Here is a 22,215-nt window from a genome sequence, read left to right on the forward strand (position 1 = left end):
TCCTTCTCATCCTATGCTAACAAAGCAGCCCGGGCTAGAGCCTGAGCTTACACAGGTTTGCCGCTTCGCCATGGAAGCAGAGAGATAACGGGGTCTGTGTGTTCACCTCCAACAGGAGAACATGTATGCACACACAGCAACTATCTGCTGATAGCAGAGCAGATGGGGGTTATACGGCCTCTTCAGCACCTGTGCAACAGGGCTGTATTGATAACAGGCGGCCAGTTTGGACACGTCAGCAAAGCCGATCTGAGGAGCAAAAAGCTGAAATCCTGCACAGATTACATTTCATGCACGCTGCGATAAGAGGAGCATCTATCATAGGAGATCTTGTTGTATAAGGTAGGAGTACCAGAAGAAGCCACTAAAAGAAGCCCGTGTCCTACTGATGCCTACACAACCGATCCTGTGATGCTGCTGCAGACATCTAAGAAAAAGGACCAGTCTGACCCAGTTTTTGAATCAGAATCTAGCATTAAACAGAAAAATTCTCAAAGCGATGTGAAAATCTTGCCAAACTCTTTAAAGAGCCCCCCCATCCCGCTCTCTCTTGTGCAAATCAAACAAAGGCTAGAAGATTGCTGAAAATCTTGCTTGCATGGCAGATTGAGAGGAAGGCCGGGGAAGTCTTACCTTGCAGCCTTCACAGGCGCTGACACCATAGTGGTACCCTGAGGACTTGTCCTGGCACACAAAGCAGGGCTTGTAGACGCGGGGCGGCGGGGGAGGCGAGGGCGGGCTTGGCACTATCTCCTCTGAACTGGTGCTCTGGGTCTCTATTGCTGCGGAGAGGAGAGGAGAGACGGCAAACGAGAGCGGGGTTAGCGAGCGCTATCAGGCGAGCGCCGACAGACGTTCGGCATTGATCAACACGCGCGGGACAAACACAATCTCACGAGTGCACACCCAGACGCAGATCTTAAGCAAGCCACCGCAGACAGATACGCTGAGCTACATCCAATACCAATCACCCAAAGGCTAGCTCGGAGGCGTGCGCTGAAAAAAGCAGCTTAAAAGCCAAAGATGACTTGCTTATCAGGTGTTTTCACTGGAAAAAATGTCTTATCAAAGCACTGATGGATCGAATCGCTGCAGAAAGCGTTTCCTAAAGCTCGTGTTATGCATCTGGGAGCAGGAGTGCAACACAGGGCGGCTGCACCGGCAAGTCAGCTTCACATTCTGGATTTCTCTTCTCATACAAGACCTGAAGGTCTGCCTCTGTTTGAAATATTTATAATTTTTTTAAAGCACGTGGGCTTCAGCTGACGGCTGGATCAATGGCCGGCAGCGGCAGACTCCTTCAGAACGAGCAAGGCGTGCGTCTGTGGGGCGTTCCCCCTGGACCGCGCTTCTCTCGCCATCTATTCTGGACGGAAGCAGCAGGAGCGACAGAGAGCGCCTTGGTCTGGGAAACGTTACACCGACGAAGCAAACAACATGTGGTGCAGGGATTACACAGGACAAAACCTGTCTTCGTGTAATAAGTGCTGGACTTTGACCTGAATAGCGAGCGTGTTACAAAACACTGCCCTTAAATCAATTATAAAATGTGCATTCACACAACAGACGGCCAACCCTTGACCAAATAAGTCTATAATCCTGCTTTAGCGAGCGCTGATGCCGAGCTCGCTTCATTCGGCAGGAAAAGAAGCCGATATCTGCACCCTTTAAACATTTTAACAATAGTGTCGAGTTACCTTCCGCACAGCTGCATAATAAGATTTGTTTTTATGCAGCTTTTGAAACTCTAGCATGTCTGCGCTGGCTTCCCCTTCACTTGCCAGTGATTATTAGTTTAAAAAGAGATAAAAGTAGTCTTTCACGCTCCAGATGAAGAAGAACCATTTAGGATTCAAAGTAAAGACTACAGTCTGTAAAACCAAAAATAGATTCATGCATTAAGAGGCTTTTACTGGAAAGAAACGGGGCAAGAAAGAGGGGGTGACAAAGTACCCCGGGCTAGAGCTGCTGTCACAGTATGAAGCCTGTTCACAGTCTGCCTCTGTTATCTGAGCACATCTGGCAGGTCCACGCCGGTTTCTGCTGTCGGTACACTTAAGCCCAACAACAGGAAATTCCACATTTCACTTCAACATCAACCAGTGAGACCCGGTAAGGTCACCCTTGGTAAAGATGTGTATAAAGGCCTTGAAATAAAAATCTGTTTTTCTCTAAATTGCTATCACAGAAAGAATTTAGAAAATTCCACACTTTAATATTTGAAAAATCCAACATATAGAGATGTTGTTTCCTAGGGCGTCAGGAAGAGAAACAGCCCAAAGCATCACAGATCCTCCACTATACTGAACAGTGGGTATGATGTGCTGCTGGGACAAAATGTCATTTGCTTTCTTCCTTCAGACCTGAAGTGCTGCTTGCAGAAAATCTCCATCGTTGCCTCATCTGAACGAAGCACACGGCCCCAGCTAACGTCCCTGTAGGGTCCAGCGAATTCCCCGGCTTTCTGTCTGGGATGGAGAGGAACGGCTTTTCTACTGGCATCACTCCCAAGCCACCTGTTGGGCGTGTGGATAGTGTCTGCTGGGTGCTACGGAGCCCTGGTGACCCCAGGATGACTCTCTTTGCTGCAGGAGCTTTGGAGACCCACCTGCTCAGTGAGCGCGGTGACGGGATAAAGACAGGTCCTCGCCCAGCCTGGTGGCTAAACGGAGCCGGGCGTTTTTAAAACACCAGGGAAGCACAAGGATCCAGACTTCTACCACGTTCTGAAGGCTGCACATAGCAGCCGGGGCAGAGGGAAAGACCTAAAGTTCCTCAAACATAAAACGCTGACTTGTCTTTCGTGCCATCAGTAAAACACATTTGTGTGATTCATTATGCGTAACGGATGACTCTTTAACAGACAGCGAGAGACTTCTGCAATAAACCCAGAAGAAAACAGAATGACCGGATTGCTAACAGGCACGGGGGGGAAGGGGCAGAGCGGGGGCAGCTCTGCGGTCAGCCGCCGCTCCGCTGGTGTCATTATGGGCTGTTGTCGCCCATGCCACTGGCCCATGCAGTCGCTACGTTCATGTCAGGCAAATTACGCTTAAACAGGGCAGCCCTTACATAACGTGGCATATTTTCTCATCGTCGGAAATCCCTTCAGTCCTCTTCGGCGCTCCGCCGCGCTTGACGCAGAATGATCACGGCGCGGTGGGTTTAGCTGGTTGGGGGCGTGCATACCAAATAAAACAAACATTCACAGAAAAAAACTGCATGTATAGGAAACTCTAAGCAGTCTATAGGCTTTCACAGGCCCATTAAGGAAGCGATTTCACTCTGACACACACACACACACACAGAATGTACACTCTGTTAATGAGAGCACCCATGGAAATCTAGGACACAAGGACAAGAGTCTATGAGGGGGCCGACGACCTGTAATTAAATACAATGGCTGGCTTCTGGAGGCCTGTCAAGCCGAGGCATGGAGCAAAAACAATGGCAGGCCTGTGGACGCAGAGACACAGTGCCAGAGAGGCTGAGCAGAGAGGACAGGGCTACTTAGGCCATCCGCTGCCCTCGCCGGGCCAAACTCTAAGCGTCGCACAAATCTGCCTACTGTGCCATCCACAGAAAAAAAAAAAAAAAAATCAAACCCAGAGAAAGTAAAAATTTGCCCGAGGAGCTTATTTCGATACAAACACACACGTCCACATCTGGAAATTGGCCTGTGTTTGGCACCATTTTGATCCAGAGACAGCGAGATCACCTCAGTAACTGAAAAATTAAACACTGCCGCGTCTTTAAGATCGGCTCATTGTGAATGGACAATAATGATTCTGATAGCCGTGTAATGGGGCTGAGAACTCTGTGCTGGGAAGGTGAAAACACAAACCATTACTCAAACGCGAGGCTGGATTAAAGCGTGCAGGCTGGCATGTTGTCAGACCGGTCCCAGCGGTGAGAGTACATGGCACAAGAACGTCAGGCGGAACCAGTTAGAAGCGACTAGAAAGCACCGAGCCTGACCCTCACGCACATCATGCAGCGCTGCTTTTACTGCACCTGGGTAAAGAGCCTTAAATTCACTCAAATTCATTGCACCAGCATAATCTTACACTTTAGAAGAAGCCAACCTGTAACTTTAGTTCATTTATTTAGGAATGTCTCCTCAAGCAATTCCCCCAAACTAAATCCAACTGAAGCCATTTTTCACCTTATGCGTTAGTACTTCCTGTTTCCCTAGTATCTATTCTTCAAAATGGGAAAGAACATTCTAGTCTTATCTGTGAATATTCATTGGTCAGAAAATGGCAACTAGAAAATTGCCTCTTAGGTACCAAAGGTTACCATTGCAGTCAGAGCAATAAATCCAGAGTTAGAGACAACTGGAACTGCGAGCAACAAGCAGGGATGAGGAGCCATGTCTATTTACCTGTTAACTGTCAGAGAACAGCATGGGTCTATGTCACCGTATGCAGATATTATAAGGATGTTACACACCTTTACTCACAGAGACAATAAAGTCCCCCACCTGTTGCTGAGCACTGTCGGTCAGCTGGTTAAAAAGAAGGCCCCTTCACTTTCACCTGGCTGACTGGAGAGACAAATCAAATCATGGAGCGGACGCTAAGGAAGCCCCGGCCGTCTGTCTTGCAGCTGTATAACCTCAGTGGAGAAGCTCTGCGGGCCTTTACTGCTGAGCAGCTACCAGAGCAGATGGCATGGCTAAACGCTACAATATGCTGCGGTCAAAATTACCACTAAATAAAGGTGTGTTTTTTAGACTAAAGCATATAGTAAGTATGTGTCAAAACTAATAATAAATATATGTTATAGTCAGAATTGTTTAATTATAACAGCAGTGATTGTTTTTTTTTAAAAGGAATAAAATAGAAATGGGTTAGGGACTTGTGTGATTTTTCCTCATACCATGACATGGCCCAGCCCTACCGACCATTACTAACAGCTACAGTATTAATCCATCCGCTCCTCTGGGGATTGATTACATGACAATGTTCCTCCGTATGCAGGTGAGCTGCACCCTCATGTCCTGAGCTGTTCTTAAAGCGCAGCATCACTGCTTTAATTAGGTTCAAGTTTGAGCGTTCTGTAGTGCAGCTCTTTCAGCCCACTCTGTGTACATGAAGAGCAGCGAGTGCACTCAGGCCGAGGCCACGGCTGCCTCCGTAAGCAATTAGCGCGGGCTAGACTTAAATGGACAAATAAGCACAAGGGCTGAAATGAAATCTGTTCTGATGATGAACTGCTCAGAGCTGCGATCCTGACAGAAGATAGCCTGGCTAACGTCACCACTTCAAAGGCAAGGAACCACACAGACGCTCAGGCCCACTGGCTATTATCAAGCCTCCAGACACTGGGTTGTCTCAGCCCGGTGCAGCCGAGCAGTTCTTGGGGTTCAGCTCTAGGTTAGTCCTCTGAGATTTGATTACCTTCATCCCCACTGGTTACTGGGCCTGGCTGTGAAGCATATTAATGAGATTTTACCATCATTAGAGGGACGCTAACTACATTAGCGGGCTGGCAGGCTGGACTGTGGCAAAAAGAGCCAGAGAAGAGAAAGACAGCAGGGAGGAGGGGTGAGGGTCTCCCACTTTGAATCCTACTCAGTCGTGGTCCATTGTGCTCCCTGGGTCCCATTAGGTTAACTGGACACACACACACACACACACACACACACACACACACACACACACACACACACACACACACACACACACACACACACACACACACACACACACCATGTGGCAAGCACATGGGAGAACATATAGAGATGCATTTGTCCTGCCAACCATTCACCAGAAAATCAGACAGAAGAGACTACGGCGCCAAACGCTGCTGGAGAAAGGCTAATGTAGGGGCGCTGTGGATAGAGAGCACCTTGCTAAACCCTCCAGGTCAGAAAACATCACAAACACCGCTTGTTGTATTTTAATCTCAGTATAATTCCAGCTGTCCTGTTTCTGGCCTCAGAGGTTTGTTAGATCCAGCAGACGGGTCAAAGGAAAGTTGTGAAGAAACTTAAAAACTGGGTTCGGTTCTAAAGCATTATCCCAAGAATTTAACATCCCCTAGAGCTCTGGTCAGTGCATCCTCTGAAAATGGAAAAAGGGTGGGCTGACTGCAGACGTAACAAGACACGATCATTTACCTAAACTGAGCGACCCGGAGAGGAGCTGCCAGGAGGATCATGGTAACTCTGGAGGAGCTGCAGAGACCCACAGCTTAGGTGGGATAATCTGCCAACAGGGCAACTGGGAGTCATGAACTCCACAAATCTAGCTTTTTGAACGACTGGCAGCAAAGAAAGCAATTGTGGAAAGAAAGCTGCAGGAAGTCCTACTTGCAGTTTAGTGGAACTTTTAAATTAGGATTACTTGGATTATATGTGAAACATTATAGCTATGTTCTTTTTTATGTAGAAAACTAGAAACACACACCAACCTGACTAGAGCATTTCCACTGTAAAGCAGTGGTAGTAGCAGCATGACACCGTGGGGTGCTTTTGTAAAGCAGTGACAGGGAAAGCGGTGAGAGACGATGGGAAGATGATGACGCTAAATAAAGAGGTAAAAAAATGATCCTGACTTGTCAACCAGACCCTGCTTTGTGGTGGTCTGTCACATACGGACGTTTGGGAGAGTAACGTGAAAAGGGGTGTGGATACTTCTGCATGGCAACGCTACTATCCAGACTTTATTCCGTGTTTCTATGCAGTAAAATCAGCAGCATCACAGAATATGGGGAACAAACATGCACGTGGAATGCTTGCTCAGCAATGTTGAATAACCAAAAGGGGAAACGGGACCATTTCCTTGCTTACAGGGAAATCCTGCCATTCTCTAGCAAAAAGTCACGGTCAAAAACCGGCAGCCAGCATTAGCGGCATGGCGTCCCAACACGAGCTGAGGGGAGGGAGGCCGGTCGGGCGGGCGGGAGCGAGCGAGCGATCCCACGCAGACTGACAGCTGTAAGAGAAACAGCACCAGTGGGGTGTGTTTGTGTTCAAACACAGAGTGTGAACACTTATTAGGCGGGATAGAGAGAGAAGTCTGACGGCAGCGCAGGCAGCCGTAAGTGAAAACACACACGCACCAGAGGAAGCAGCGGAGGTTACCATAGGCCAGGGGAGCAGACAGCCAGCCTCACGCCTGCTCACTAAAAACCCAATCCCGTCTGCACACACTCATCTCCTCTTTAAGCCCGCGTCTCTCACTGACGCCGACATCTTCTGCCTCCTCCTACTGTGGAACCGAAGCAAAGAAAACCCTCTTATTGAATGAATCCTCAGGAATTCCTTGCCAAAAGCAATCCCTTCATATTTGCAACGGAGCCTGGCAATGACAGGATGTGTCGCGGGCGCCTATCGGCCGTTCACTACCGGACAACGTTTCCGTGCTCAGAGGTGACTGGTGATCAGCAGAACAAATACGGCGTCATCAAACAGAGACATCCTCCGTTTTGGTTTGACAACACATGGAGAAGCAGCGTGTTTTGATGCGCCTCGGTTGGAGTTGAATAAACTCTAGCGCTTTTCTTGTGTAACGGCGGAGCATGTGATCCCTTCATTGGCTGCTGGATTCAAAAACACCATTATCAAGGAACCTGCAGCACAAGCTTTCTTTTCAGCTGGTTGTTACTTGACAGTTAAATTAAAAACAACGTTCAAAAACATTCATTTTCATGCGCTACAGTTAGAGATGAACAGGTCAGAGTCAGTGTTTAGCAAAGCTTTGACTTGCTGACGCTGTTTGCTCTATTCTGGTTACTCTTTCAGAACTATAATACAAGAACCTTTTTTTTATTTTCTAGCTTTGCTATAGTGAGAGGGCATTAAGGATTTATATTACACGGTGAGTGTGAGGGAGAAGTTGCCCTCAGAAGCATAGATCAGAGCCACTTTGTTTTCCGTTTAGCCTTTCTGTTATCTGCTAAAAGTCTTGCGCTCTCACGCAGCCTTAAAGACCCGCAGAAATGTCTGAAAATGTTGAAAAAAATACGGTTCCCCTCTAAATCTCTGCTTACGCCTCTGCTTCCTTTGAATTCAACCTGAACACCGTACTGATACTAAAAAGCTTACTCCCAACCTCTCCCAAGCTGTAACGCATTGTGAAGCTGCTTCCACGAAACAATGATGAGGATTAAGAACGGGCGTAAACGGAAGAAGAAGAAAAAAAACCCAGCAGTGACATCCCCGTTTACCTAAAAACCTACTTTTGGCAGTGTGCTATCATGCGACATCAGCTGGCTGCTCGTCACCCTCTCCTCCCTGGGGAGGCTCGGTGAGGAGGACCGCCGTGGACTCGCCTGCCTCACGGGGCTCCACCTGAGCTCCTTCCCGTCGATCCTCCACTCCAACATGTCAGAATCAATGGAGGGCTGAGAGAGAGACTGGGTGTTCATGCACTGCTAATGGTCTGTCATTAAAGGCTTCCTGGCTGTTGTAGGAAGACTTCTCATCTGGCACGCATGCCTGAACCGTTTGACAGCAGGTAACAGCCAGCATTTTCCTATTTATGCCATGATGTCTTAGACAGGGCGAGGGTGTGATTTAAATGCAAGGGTTTAGCATGATTTCCTGTGACAAATGCCATCAAGTTTCCTGTGGCTGACATTGCAGTGAAATGACAGCCTGTTGTTTTGCAAACATTGTTGATATTCAAATTTTGCATGCAGCGCAGAAACGTGAAGTGACAGCTCCGGCTGCAACCGTGAAACGTGAAGCCAAGGCGCCACTTACTGCTAGATCTAAATTTTGATGGATGACGCTCCAAATTGGTGCCGATAACTACCCCATCTAGAGTGTTGGAGCAAGAAAAACACATACGTGAGTGATAAATGGGGGCCTGAGCAGAGGCCGAAGGGGAAGGCGGTGCAGAGCGAGGAGTCATTCCAGCCTGTTACGATCATCCCTCCTCAACACCAGGAAATGCTGCTGTTTGTCTTGGAGCAGAAGCGGGGGGGGGGAAAACAGATCGCATTTAGCATAAGTCATTTATGACATCTGTATGTTAGCGGATGCTGCATTTTTTTTCTCTTTTTCTAAATCAATGACATGTACGTCATGCCCGTTTCCCCCCCGTTGGTTACTAAAAGCCACAAGCAAGGCAAACGAGGGCACCGGTTTTGAGAACATGCTCGGTGACGGCCTCTCCGTGCGCGTGAACGCCAGCGTGTTGTTGCGTAGGCCAGGTCTGGGTTTTATCAGCGCGGCAGTATTCCCCGGTGGTAAAGCGGGACAGTCTCTGTCAGCGCCGCCGGGCCTCCAAAAATAACACCACACCGGGCTTTGCTACGGCCGGCTCCCTGGCAAATGAAGACAGAGCGGGAAGCGCGTGTGTGGACAAACTCCAGTGTGAAGGTGTGCGGAGGCTGGGTGGGGGAGGGGCGGTGAGTGACTGAGCAGATGGCAAAGGTGACCAGACTTTGAGAAAAGACTTCATGTTAGCTGCAGCGACTGCTGCCACATGCCACGACTGCTGCAAGTAATTAGGAGCCTCCAAACAAAACAAGAGGACAGCTGCAACACAAATATAGTTCAGACGGTCCCATGTCAAAGTATTCAACCTTTTCACATTTTGTCACACTCTACCCAAACATCTATAATTTTATCAGACCTGAAAACCTTTGCATCCCCTTTAAATGCAATTACTGCTGCAGATCTATACCAGGTAGGTCTCTACCAGCTTTGCACCTTCAGAGAATGACAGTTTTCACCCATTCTTCTTTGCAGAATAGCTCAAACTCAGTTACACTAGATGGAGGAGCAATAATTCTAAAGGGTTGTAACAAAAGGAAAAAATAGAAGCAAAGCATGTCAAGTAAACCAGTGGATGCCACTCCTTTCAAACGTTGCAATTGTAAGAATAAATCTTAACGCATCACTTTCTATCCACTTCCTAATTAAACCAGCGGAAAGCGGCGGACATGACATGTTTACTGAAGAAAACACACATACGTATGAGGCTGTTTAAAGGTACCGATGAGTGCGAGTACCTTCAAAGTCCTGTATGTGTTCTAGTATTTGTGGATCTGGTTATGGGGAAGGAAAAAGAAATCAGGAAAGTACCACCTTGGTGGGGGAGAGAAGCGGAGGACCTCTAACGCTAACTCTCCCCGTGTGAACACAAGTACCAGGGCGCAACTCTAACCCAGCAGCTGTCAATGCCTGCTGAGTGACAGTGGAGCTACGCGAGCTGGCACATGCCCCCGGGCCACCGGGAGATATCTGGCACGAGTTGATGGTGTGGGACATGGCGGCGGGCGAAAGAGGGCAAAAGTCAGCCCTCGTCGGTCAAAGGATGGCAGAATGCGTGCAGAAGGCGGGGCGTGGTTAAAAGGGCCTGGAACGCTCTATGAATCCGTTATATATGTGGGGTGAGACTGTGCGAATTCAAAGCTCAGGCTGGACTCAATAAATTCTTATAATGATTACAGAAGATTCACAACTGAGCACAGTGTTTATCAGGGCTAATCAGTTGTTTGCCAAGAGGAGAGTTTCCCAACCAGGGGTTAAGAGATATGGAGGCCACAAAGGACCATATGCAAGAGGTTCAGGGTTCATCACTTAGCTTCAGATGCGAGAAAAACATTTCAAAAGCAAGGAGTAAGAAGGGAAAAAAAGTGCACAATGTTTGCTTCACAGCTCAAAAAAAGAGAAACTGAGAAGGTGTAACCAGAGTGCAATCTTCCTTTGCCAAATCTCTTAAAGGTAAATAATACGCCCTTCCCGGAGAACCTTGCTGTTGTGATATCTCTTGACGCATAGCTTAACATCCAGGTCATCATTAGAGCAAAACACACACACACACACACACACACACACACACACACACACACACACGGACCAAAAAGCCTTTGTTTTCAGCTTCAGGAAACAATAAGCAGCAGTTTTGCTGAGTTTCTGACCGTCTGTTGTATGGTTGTGTTAAAGTGGGTGACTGTTTGTGCTGCTCTCACGGGGAACAAACAAACTTGAACTCGTGCATACCAGGAGTCCAGAGAGGGCAGAAGCTGTTGCTAAATCTGGGACAGCAAAACTAAGTCTTTCTAGCTCTTTTTTCATTCAGCCACTGCAGCCCTGAAATGGTGCAGAAATGTTGTGAGAGGGGGCACCGAGGGAGAAAACGAACGTCTCCATCACAATACTCCGCTCTGCCTTCGTCCAGCTTTCTAACGTTCAGATTCAAGCAGAAATATCTACAAGAACAGACAAGTTGCGAGCAAATCTTCCAGAGCATTTCCAGCTGCTGATCAGGTCTGGGAATGTTTACGAGCCGCAGCAGCCCAGCACACTTCGCTGTTTAACTTAATCATGCTTTTCACCTGTTTACATCATCCCTTTAAGACATAAACATTCGTATCTGATATTGTGAAAGTGTGGTTAACCCTGTACCTTTCACAGCATAGTCCACCTTTGCTACCCAGTAATCTGTAATGAGTTTGTTAGGAGGCATTTCAAGCTAATCGTTAGCCACCAATGACACAACTCTGGAGTATCAATGTTATACGATTTCATACCTGCAACATTTTTGGGCTGGGCTGTTTTTACGATTAAAGTCCGTTTAATGAGATGCCTGAGAAAACGTTGGAAAATCGTAGTGGTCTCTGGCTGTATAGAGCATCAAGTAACATAATGGGGCCCCTCCCCTCCCTACTGCTGGACACCGCTGGCCAGCTGACTGAAAGAAAGCTTCTGCACTTTGTTGCTTACAAGAAAATTTAATTTGGATGTTTGGAAATAGTTCTGGCCTGAACGACGTGTCTGTTAAGCAGCTGGCTCCAGACCGGCTACTGGAGCGGAGTGCATGACTAACAAATCAGCTGATATGTTAGCTATTTCTCACAAAAGCAGAATGCAAAAAGATAATATTCTCAACAACAAGCCACTGACTTGAAAATAAAAACAGAGAACATTGTTGTAATATTAAAACGTGTTTGAACCAGAAAAGGGTTGCTGTTTTGGTTCGAACTGAAGCTATTTCATTAATACATACATCTGTTTTCAATCTCCACTGATGGCTTTTAGAAAGTGAGAATCGTATACCAGTTCATGACTAGCTAACTGTTAGCCGCTAACAGGGGTAGTCAATGCAACCTATATACGGAGGCCTTAGTAAAAAACATGTCCTGGGTTTGACCTCCCCCCCCCCGCAGTCTAATTTTATTAAAGAAAAATGCTGCTAGTGCCATAAAAAACAGCATCAAAAAGATTTTAGCCTCTAACTGCTCTAAAGTTAGCATTTGCTTCAAAATTCATTCTCATAAAACCCAATATTCAGTTTCACCTCATCTTGGAAGCTAGAAGTATCAGTAAACCTCCAAATTCAGACTCTTTTGAGTACATCTCCTGTGGAAGATCCCTCGCTGTGAAAACCCCCACCATTGAGCAACTAAGAAATAATTACAGAGCGATCTGTTGACATCTCTAGTCTTTGTGTAAGATAAAGGAGGCTGAACAATCTTAAAGGAACATTTTGTTTCTACCATAATCAGCCTGGACTCCCTTTATTCACCTGGAAGGAAACATCAACATAACCAGGAACTTATAATTCAGTCTTCGAGAGCAACGGGCCTCCAAATATTCATATGACAAAGTAATCAGAAAGAGGTGGGTGGTGGAGCAGAAATGACTGCGCTGAGCACAGTGAGCCATTCAAAAACATTATTGTTGCGAGATTTAAGACAGATGATTTCAATTAGTGGCGTGATTGTGAACACATTTCTGGCCTCTGGATTTAAAAACAATCGCTGGGGAAGAAATCCTGGAAAATGCTACTCATACACAACTTAGTCTGCCAGGCCTGAAATTACACCTATACACATTAACAAGAGCCTATTCATCTTTATTGGGCTGAGTGCCACACACAGTGCCTCTCAGCTTTTTAAAGGCCAAAGGACCGTCATGAATGCTTATGCTCGAGTGTTTGCTCTTCACTCACTCTAACAGAGAGGTTATCTACCCATTGACACCCGCTAATCCAATCTGGCTGGCGGTATTCAAGGCCCTCTGTACTTAAGCGCATATTCAACAGTCGAGGAAGCGGGATCATAAATATGGAGGGGGCAAAGGGCTATTTGCATCAGAGGGCTGAAGGGGATTTGGAAGGGGGCAGGAGGAGGTGGATATTAAGAGAAAAAGATGAAAACAAGGGAACAACAACAAAGAGAGAACGAGAAGAGGTTGATGAAGACCTGGGGAGAAGGAAAAAAAGAGGATCACCCGAGAAAGGCTTTGTCATGTTAAACCACTCCTCTTAACGCATGTTCTCCTTCTTCTGCCCACTCCAATTCCCCCCCATCCCTCTGCGGATAACACAATAGTCAATCGCGGGCGAATAGATTACAACGTTTTGATCTCCTCAGCCTCAGAGCAGGAGCGTGACAGTGGAAGTGGGGGGGTGAGGTCGCGAGTGCAGCCTGTGCTGTGCGTGACTCGGGCTGGATGAGAAAGTGTGCTCAGTGATGCTAAACAAATGACCTCCTCGTTGGACCGTTTCTCTTAAAGATCCACAAGGTCTGGCCCTTTATTTGCTTGTCAACATGAGTTAGCGATATTAGTTAAGCTTGCTTTGGCTCTTCCTCCGCTCTAAAGCCCCAGCTGGTTAATGTGCATTCCAGTATCGCACACGAACGAAAAAGAGCAGCACCTGTCATAAATTAGCCCGTGTCATTTGTCTGGGTTGAAAGGCTGCAACTGTAGACACAGGAGGCAAATGCAGAGCGGTGGGGCCCAAGATAAAGCAGGGGTGCTATTATCCTGTCACCATTGTGTTTAAGAGGTCGATGCTGCAGGTAACAACAGGGACTTAAATGTCCACATAGAAAAAAAAAGCAGGCAGATTGAAAAAAAGGCAAATAAACATGTATGGAAAAATAATGGGGAAAGAATGCACAGCAAATTCTTCTGACCAACTTTGATGCAGAACTTATTGCATTATTATTATTATTATTATTATTATTATTATTATTATTATTATTATTATTAATAATAATAATAATAATAATAATAATAATAATAATAATAATAATAATAATAATATGGCCTAAATCCAATTTCTAGATGAGGTCAAAGAAACCCTACCATCATGGGCGTAGGTTTGTATAGGGACCATAGGGACATGTCCCTACCAATAATTCGATGTGAATAACATGTTTATAATTTACAATACATCGTTGTTACAGCAGTCGCTTATTTTCCTCTCGCAGCTCCGCTGCTTGCTTGGCGGCGGCTGCTGCTGCAGCTCCGTCTGCCAGCCTGCGTGTCCAGTCGGTCTTTCCTGTCGTTTTAACTTAGCAGCGCACGTAACTGTGCTGTGTGCTGTTTAACTCCACTCTCATTGGTTGTTTTGCCTTAAGTCCCGCCTTCTCTCTCCCTGGTTGGCTGTTTTCTAGTGCGTGCATGTGCGTGCATGCTTGCAGCGCGAAATTTAAATTTAATTCACACTAGAATACTGCGGTTACTACAACGAATATTAGACTACGAAACTAGTCCCAATTAAAAAATATATATCTTATCCACGCTATAACAGGCTATAGAAGAAGCAGGAGAGAGTAGTTTTCATTTGTGGAACTTAAGAAATGTAAGTAACCAACGTTGGTATTTTAAAATAATATTTAATTCTGAAGTATAATACATTTTATCAACAAAACTTTTTTTTATTTTATAAAACTAAATATTCTGTGTCAGGCAGGAGATCTGAAGACTGCTGGAAAAATCGACAAGCAAAGAATGTAAGCTTTCAAAAAAATCCCTTTAAGGCGGTTCAGATATAAATAGCAGGTGTTATTCGTTTTATAGAGTATAACAATACGAGATGGTGCCTAAACATTGCTATTTTTGTTTAGAAAGCATAATTAGGGTTCCACATAATAATAGTGCTACTTAATTGGCTATTTCTACTTTTGGAAATAGGATAAAGCACAAACGGAGGACCACATTGGTTTGATTTTACATAGATTTCCACACAGTCCATAAGTAAATTAGTACAAAAATTAGTGTCTGGTAAAAATGCTTGAATCTGGCTGTTTATTTTGGATATTATTACATTACGGATAAGATAGTGTTATATTTTCTTTTAGTAATTGTTAAAAGTGATTTTATATTTGAATAAACTTAGGCTCATGCTTAGTGTTGTGATTGTAGATGATGCCACCAAAAAAGAAAAGAGACATAAGGAGCTATTTTAACACTCAGACAGTAAGTATCATAGGATGATATAAAAGGTTGTGTTACATTTAATCCTTTAATACTAAAAACACACTTGTATAATAGTAACATTATATGATTATAGGAAACACAGATATCCAGTAATAATGATGCAGGGCAGCTTGGATGTGAAGCAGCTGGCCCTTCAGTGCTTCAGGTGATGTCTAATTTATTTTAATTACAAATTAAGGAGCAGCTTTTTATTTAGATTCAATATATATAGTGCTTATAAAATGTGTATTAATGTAGCAAAAAATGCTGCTTTTCTCTTTAAACGAAATGTCCCCTGATGCTCACGTCAAGTATAGAAAAATAGGGGCATGCATATTGCGTAGGACCAATGACATCAAACCAATGAAACTTGAGACCAGTACTGTCCCTACCAAAGTTGAAATCAAACCTACGCCCATGCCTACCATTATATGTTTATGACCCAAGCCACTACTTTAGAAGATAAGGCGTAATAGAATAGTAAAAGAATTTTTAGCTTAAACTTGAGCAAACCTTCATACCTTAACAAATAAAGTGTTTTTCTTTACACACATCAATAAATAAAATGCATAACCAGGACTTAAGTGTCATATCAAAACAAGTGAGATAAACGTAGGAGAGCGCTTTGGATAACCTTGCAGCCTAGCAAAAAAAAGGCTGAATTTGTTTTTCTGAATTCCTTTTCATCTCAATTCTGTATTTTTTTTTCCTTTTCTTCCCTTTTGGTTTGGACATATTTTCAAGCTAAAGAAGTATTTAACCATATAATAAAATGTATTAAAAAAAAGAAACAATCAATAAAAGAACTAAAATGTTCACCTTTATGTAAAGCTCTTAACATTTCGATTGCTTGTCATTATCTGCATTTCTTTAAAGAAAACTGCACATGAGCATCAAATGAAAGTAAAGAATCCTTTTTCTAAACTAAAAATTCTTCTGATCTGAACTCAACTTTCATACTGTGTTTTTGTCAGTATTACACGAAGCGGCCAATATGACCCGACACAGGGTTAACTGGGGTTGAAGACGCTGTCATCATGTTCTAACGACACTTTCCTCAGAACCTGCAGAGCTTCATCCTTTTCCTTTAGAGGACAAACTGACTCAGCTTACTGCTACAAATTGTTGAACAAACGCGCCTCTCGTTCTGCTCAGGACCTTTGCACAGGACCGTGGCTGCTGAGGTGCTGAACTATTGCTAGCTTTCTTACCACCTCTGTTTTGAGCTGATAATCCGCTTCATGACATATTCTTTTTGTGGTTCTAATGAATTGACTTATTCTCCTCTTTCATAAAGGTATGACTGTTGCAGGTATCAGTGTCTGGAGTGCCGTCCCTCCCACGCTCAGCCGAGCCTCAAGGCAAGCGGATTAACTTGCTGTTCAGTTTCGACGTGGATTCCCATCAGCTGCGAATCGGAGACTAAGAATCGAAAGCTGGAGTCGGACTCACCTGACTGAGTGAAATTTATATCATAAAGCCAGTGAGCACAATGCCAGCTATAAATACCCTGAAAGCTGCTCGGGTAGCCTGTGCTCTCCTCGTAATGATGAGCTATGACATGCTTTTTATTCAGATGCCTGATGTGAGGAGGCACGGGCGCTTCTTAGCCGAGGATGCGGGCAGAGCGAGGGGCGAGTGGGTGGCTAAAAGAAAGTAAATACAGGAATAAAACTGAAGGAGGTCGTTGTCAATAGGGACATTCATTTTGTTTTGTGCTCAGGACAAATGGCTGATGAGAGCAGGCAGAGACAACAGAGGGGGTGGGGGTGCAGTGGGATGGTGCCAGGATTTAATGAAGGACATGTTTGGTTTCTTCGGATATGGGCTCTGCTTTAACACTGTGTGTGTGAGTGTGTGTGTGTGTGTGTGTGTGTGTGTGTGTGTGTGTGCTGTCTGTGCCTCTGCAGACACTAATTTCCTGCATAGATCCCTGACCTTTCACTGTAGCCTGGGGGGAGCCATTTGATCATGACACACACACACACACACACACACACACACACACACACACACACACACACACACACCTTCCTGTGATATAGCTGCCTACCAGTCTCTGGATGGGTCTTAGTGAGACAGGGTTGATCTAAAGCTTAGAAAGATAATTGTACAGACACTTGTTTTTTTTTATATCATTTTTATCCACAAATGAACACCAGGGTAGCATGAACTGGCAGTGCAAGGGCAAAGGCGATGAAATAATGGTGCAGAAAGGAATTTAGGGATCAAATATGCTGTGATTTGTTCATGTTGGGTTGCACAATGAAGTCGTCTCGTGGTCTGAAGAGACTTGAATTTTGGCAAGATGCTTTCTAGCGGAGGGTGTATTTTTTTTTTTGTCTGTGTATGGGCGGCCATCTTTTCCCACAGTCTAATAACATGCATGTTGGGTAAACTGGTGAGAACAGCAGTGTGCCTGGAGTCTGGTCTCTCCCCGGTCTGGGGCGGCAATGCTGTAAGGTGTTACCCCTTTATTAGTAATTAATGAAGGATGCAATTAGAGGAATGATTTTTTTGTTATAAACAGTTTTTTTCACTTTAGTGTGAAATTCACATGGTCCTGAAGTACTTATTATGTAAAGTGAATTTAATGGCTACTCATGACCAGATACCGGATGCTTGCCTTGCAAAAGTAGGTGTGATATTTTGATTAATCATGAACTTGGATGCATGTGTAGTCTTTTTATGCCGTGCACAAACAAAAACCAGTGCAAAGTGGAAGGAAATGGTAATGGTGGACATGTTTTCCAACGCGCTCTCCTACTTTTATCTCAGTTGTTTTGATATGACACTTAAATTCTGGATATGCATTTAATTTATTGACCCATAGTTATAGCTCATCTTCCTATCAATACCACCAGCTTCCCTGCCCATGCGAGGACATAACCCCCCACAGCATAATACTGCTAGAACCATACTTCACCACGGGGAGAGTTCACTCCTTAATACTACCGTTCCTGTGATTCAGCGTATGGCCATCAAGTGCACCGCAGTAAGGCTCACTGTCACAAATTATCTTCAAAGCACCAAAGTGAAAACAAAAACAAAGGCAATTCCAAATACGGTCACGCTATTTTGAGTGTGATAAAAGCTCAGCAGTATTTGAATTGGCATGACTGCCAAAAACAGTGAGTAGACGTCACCGGAGCCAAGTGCTCAGGTGAGCTTGGTGCAAATTGCTTCCACCTCTCTGCTGCTTTCTTTTCCCTCTGGGGTCCATTTAACCCCAGGCCAGCTGCTCTTGTTCGCTGGCTGCAGGCTCTTCGCCCTGTGTCCTGGGCCTAATTATGACCCTGTGGGTCTGCATTTTTGCAACCTAGGACCGGAGCAGCGCTCGCAGTTAGCTCTGTCCATTAGGCTAAGTGAGGCTCGTCAATTATTCAACCCTTTCCCATGTATAATTCAAGTGTCAAGGTGGCACACACAAGTGTGCAAAGAGTTCATTACCTTCAGTTCAAAGTTGGACTGAATATTACAAACTTGGTGGAATTTTTACACTATAGAGTGAAGTCTAGAGGAGGACATTTAGAGAAGACATGGCAATAAACTTAGTCAATAATGGGTGGAGGGTGCGGGCCGAGAGTCAGGAGGACCAGGAATCTGTCAAGATAAAGAGCAACAAAGATAGCAATGGGTAAAGTAGGATGAATCTAAAGGCTATTCTATACTAGAGGCCAGGAAAGTGGACTGGCAATTAGATAGAATACAAGAGGATATAATGAGGAAATGAAGTTAGAGTAAGTGGATTACTTCGGGAATGATTTGATGTGTTACAAGATGAAATGGATTTAGCATATGTTAAAACATAAAAGATTCAAGAAAAAGAGCAGGAAAAACGAGGTTCGAGAACAATATGATCCGTAAACCACTCCAAATTAAAATGCTAAACTGCAGAGAGCATGTGCAGAAAAAGAAAGAAGAGAGACGAGACTACACCCTCCTACCTCAACATGCCCAACACCCTTCCCTGAGTAGGAGTGTGTCCTGGGGGAGCCGGCGATGTTAATACAGTTATTAAGCCTCTCCACTGAAGTCCGCTCCACCTCTCCAACCCTCAGCATCAAGGAATTCGCTCTGCCTGCCAGGCAGCGGGTGAGCTCGCATCTTCCACAATGAGATCAAACAGTCCCAAGTAGGCCGGCTCAGGGGAAGCCGGTGATGGAGCTTCCCACTGAGCGCTGAGGCCAGGTGAGGCTGGGTAAGCCAAGCCCGTGGAGAATCCCAGCAGGCTTTACGGAAAGAGAGGCTTAGATTTCAACCGTGCAATAGCTCCTCCTTCCCTTCCTCTCTCTTTAAAGTCAGCTGACCAAGATTCCCATGCAGCTCTTCTCACTGCTGGGGATTACAGACATGAAAGGCTTTAGCATGCGTGTATGAGAGCGCAGATTCCTTTTGCTTTTTTTCCTCTTCAGAGCTTCAGGATGCATATGGTTGCAGAGGTTCATTAGGGGTGAGCAGTGTGGGGAGGACAAACCAAGGTGGTAAGGGCAGGGAATAGTGCTAGTTGCAGACTTTTTTTGCCAGGGAAGCCCTCTCTAGGGGAGCTCTAGCTGGTCTGCGCTGCAGGGGACATGTTTGTGTCTGCAGGTGCATGCCTGTAATCACTGCATCCCAGCCAGGCTATAATTTACAGAGTGAAGCAAAGGTTACCGCTGGAGCTGGTAGCCAGAATGAGCTACTATGGGAGGCTTCAATACTTAACATTTTCTGATTTTGCATCTGCATGAATGCTTGACATGAATAAAGCCAAATTTTACAAACAGGCAGTCTTCTACCACTTAAACTATGAATAGTGAAGAAAGAACCAAGAATCTGAAATGATACAGATGAACATAGCAGTGGTTTATATAGGCCATCCTTTACCAGAGTCCATCTAGCGCCACTGGTCTGTTGGCAGCTATTGTATAAAGGCCAAGTAGCCGTCACCAATAATATCCGTTAGGAGGCTCTCTCTCTCTCTGTTAGATCCCTTCACCAATTTCCTCATTCTTTACCCTTCCTATTTGCCCTCAGCTGCATTTTTGTCCAAAAAGTGAAAAAAAGGGCACAAATCCAGAGGCCAAAAATGACATTAAACCCCCACCCCACTCCAGACTCCACAGAGATTAATGTCTGAGAACACCAACACTCACGAAGCCCTCCCTCCTTCCTAATATTTCTCTCTCTCTTCCTCTCGGTTTCTCTCCTCTAACTCCACTCCCGTTTTCTTTCAGCTGAAAGGCGCTGACATCCCAGGCATAATAACGCAGCTTCGCTGTGGAAGCACCACAGTGGCACAGCATTACTCAACTAAGGCTTTCTCACTTATGGCGTGAGGGCAAGGCCCGGCATCCCGACCTGGCGAAGATGCAGAACGTCACAGCTACAAGCCAAGGAGATGGTGGAGGCATGCTGCGGCGCTTGACAGGTTTGCTTCAAATAGTTGTCATGTTTTCCATTAGTCAGCTTTACGACTGAAACAGAGACAAGTAGGTAGGTAGGGAAGCCTATTAACCTGAACAGAGAGAGGGGTAATTATCATACCATCTGTAGTTACTGTCATAGAGAAATTATTAAAAGAATGTATCTTCCTGTGATCATAATTGAAAGCAGTCATTAGCAATGTTGCCTTTTGGCAAGAAGGTTCGTGTCCTTAGCAGAGCCTTTCAGCATAGAGTTTGCATGGTCTCCCCTGGGCTTCTCTCACAGTCCAGAAACATGACCGTTAGATTCACTAGTCTCTCTGGTGTAACAATAACACAGGTAAACCTAAATGACCATAGATGTACGCAGATACCTGAAAGTCTGAAACACCTGTCAATGTTTTTTTGGAACGCTTTAGAAAGGCAGACTGGAACTATGTTTGCAAACACACAGGGAAAGGGGTTCGTATTTCTTTTGATTTGGAAGAAGCAGAAACAATGGAGAAGAATCATTGTTTAGTGTGGAATTATTCAGTTCAGCTTTGATCACTAATTATCTTAGAACTAGAAGTAATGATGATGAAAATCTATCAAAAATATGCAGAAAAAAACTAAAAGGAATAAAATAGCTTAGCCCCAACAAGAAAAAGCAAGGCAAACTTTAGCATTAGCGGTTAGCTAGTTGTATTCCCACGGTGCTTATGAATCTGACCTGTCCCTTTGTCACAGATTTAAACAATTTAAAAGCAGAGAATGCTTCTTGGTCCAGGTATTTTCCGTTTTTATTAGCTTGCTCAACTGGACGACTCAAGAACTACTTCAAAATAAGGGCCTCAAACTTAGGTACGACACAATGTCAAGACTAAAGCTTGCACCTACACATCCAGGGCTCTTAATAACCAAATGAACTCACATGCAAACAGAAACCAGCCAGTTCAACATCACTTTAACGAGAAACACTTTGTTGTAACTAGTGTTGCGCCGATGCCATTTTTTGGCCCCGATACCGATACCTGGCTGTGCAGTATTGGCCGATACCGATACCATGCCGATACCATCTGTTTGAAATTGATGTGTGTGTGTGTGTGTGTGTGTATTTATATATGAAGAACTGCATACTACTTAGGGTAGTAAAACTTTTTATTGCCTACCTGGAATGGGTGACAATAGTTGAATAAACTTTTGGCTCTCAAAGGCCAAAATACTGCAACATTCGCCGTCCGATACTGGTATTGGTATCGGTGCAACACTAGTTGTAACAATGCGAGATTCTGTACTCAAATCCCCAACATTTGAGACAGCTAAAAGTTTGCTGCGTGCCAGCATATTTCTCAATCTCCAGGATGACAAGCCTTTTGAAAAACCAGACTAAGAATAGGAAGAGATGTTTCTGTGTCTTGTTTCACCCAAAGAGAATGGCATGTCATTTTGATGGCTTTATCTTGGTTTCTTTTTCAGAAGACTGTCTCTGGGTATGAATGTCAGAGACTAGTAGGTCATCAGCTGAACCCAACACCATGGCTCTTGGCAAATAAACATGCGGCAGAGTGGGATTTTAGACAGCTAGAGCCTATAAATTCCTTACAGGAACTGCTAAATGGTGTGATATCTGCTCCATTCGAGACAGTTTATTTAAAA

General features: G+C 44.8%; 1 protein-coding gene across 4 annotated transcripts in view; it reads right to left on the bottom strand.

The window, feature by feature from the left end:
- Positions 1-22,215, bottom strand: part of raraa (retinoic acid receptor, alpha a) — a 198,804-nt gene that overhangs the window by 19,756 nt on the left and 156,833 nt on the right. For 3 of the 4 annotated variants that reach the window (XM_036142442.1, XM_012876136.3, XM_036142441.1), the window contains one exon: positions 634-782. In XM_036142442.1, coding sequence (XP_035998335.1) covers positions 634-782 — 149 coding nt within the window. Of the gene's footprint in view, positions 1-633; positions 783-8,800; positions 8,890-22,215 lie in introns of those variants that run through there. The other variant, XM_012876135.3, reaches the window with a different exon arrangement.

This window comes from Fundulus heteroclitus, chromosome 10 (genome assembly GCF_011125445.2).
Source record: "Fundulus heteroclitus isolate FHET01 chromosome 10, MU-UCD_Fhet_4.1, whole genome shotgun sequence".
Lineage (NCBI taxonomy): Eukaryota > Metazoa > Chordata > Actinopteri > Cyprinodontiformes > Fundulidae > Fundulus > Fundulus heteroclitus.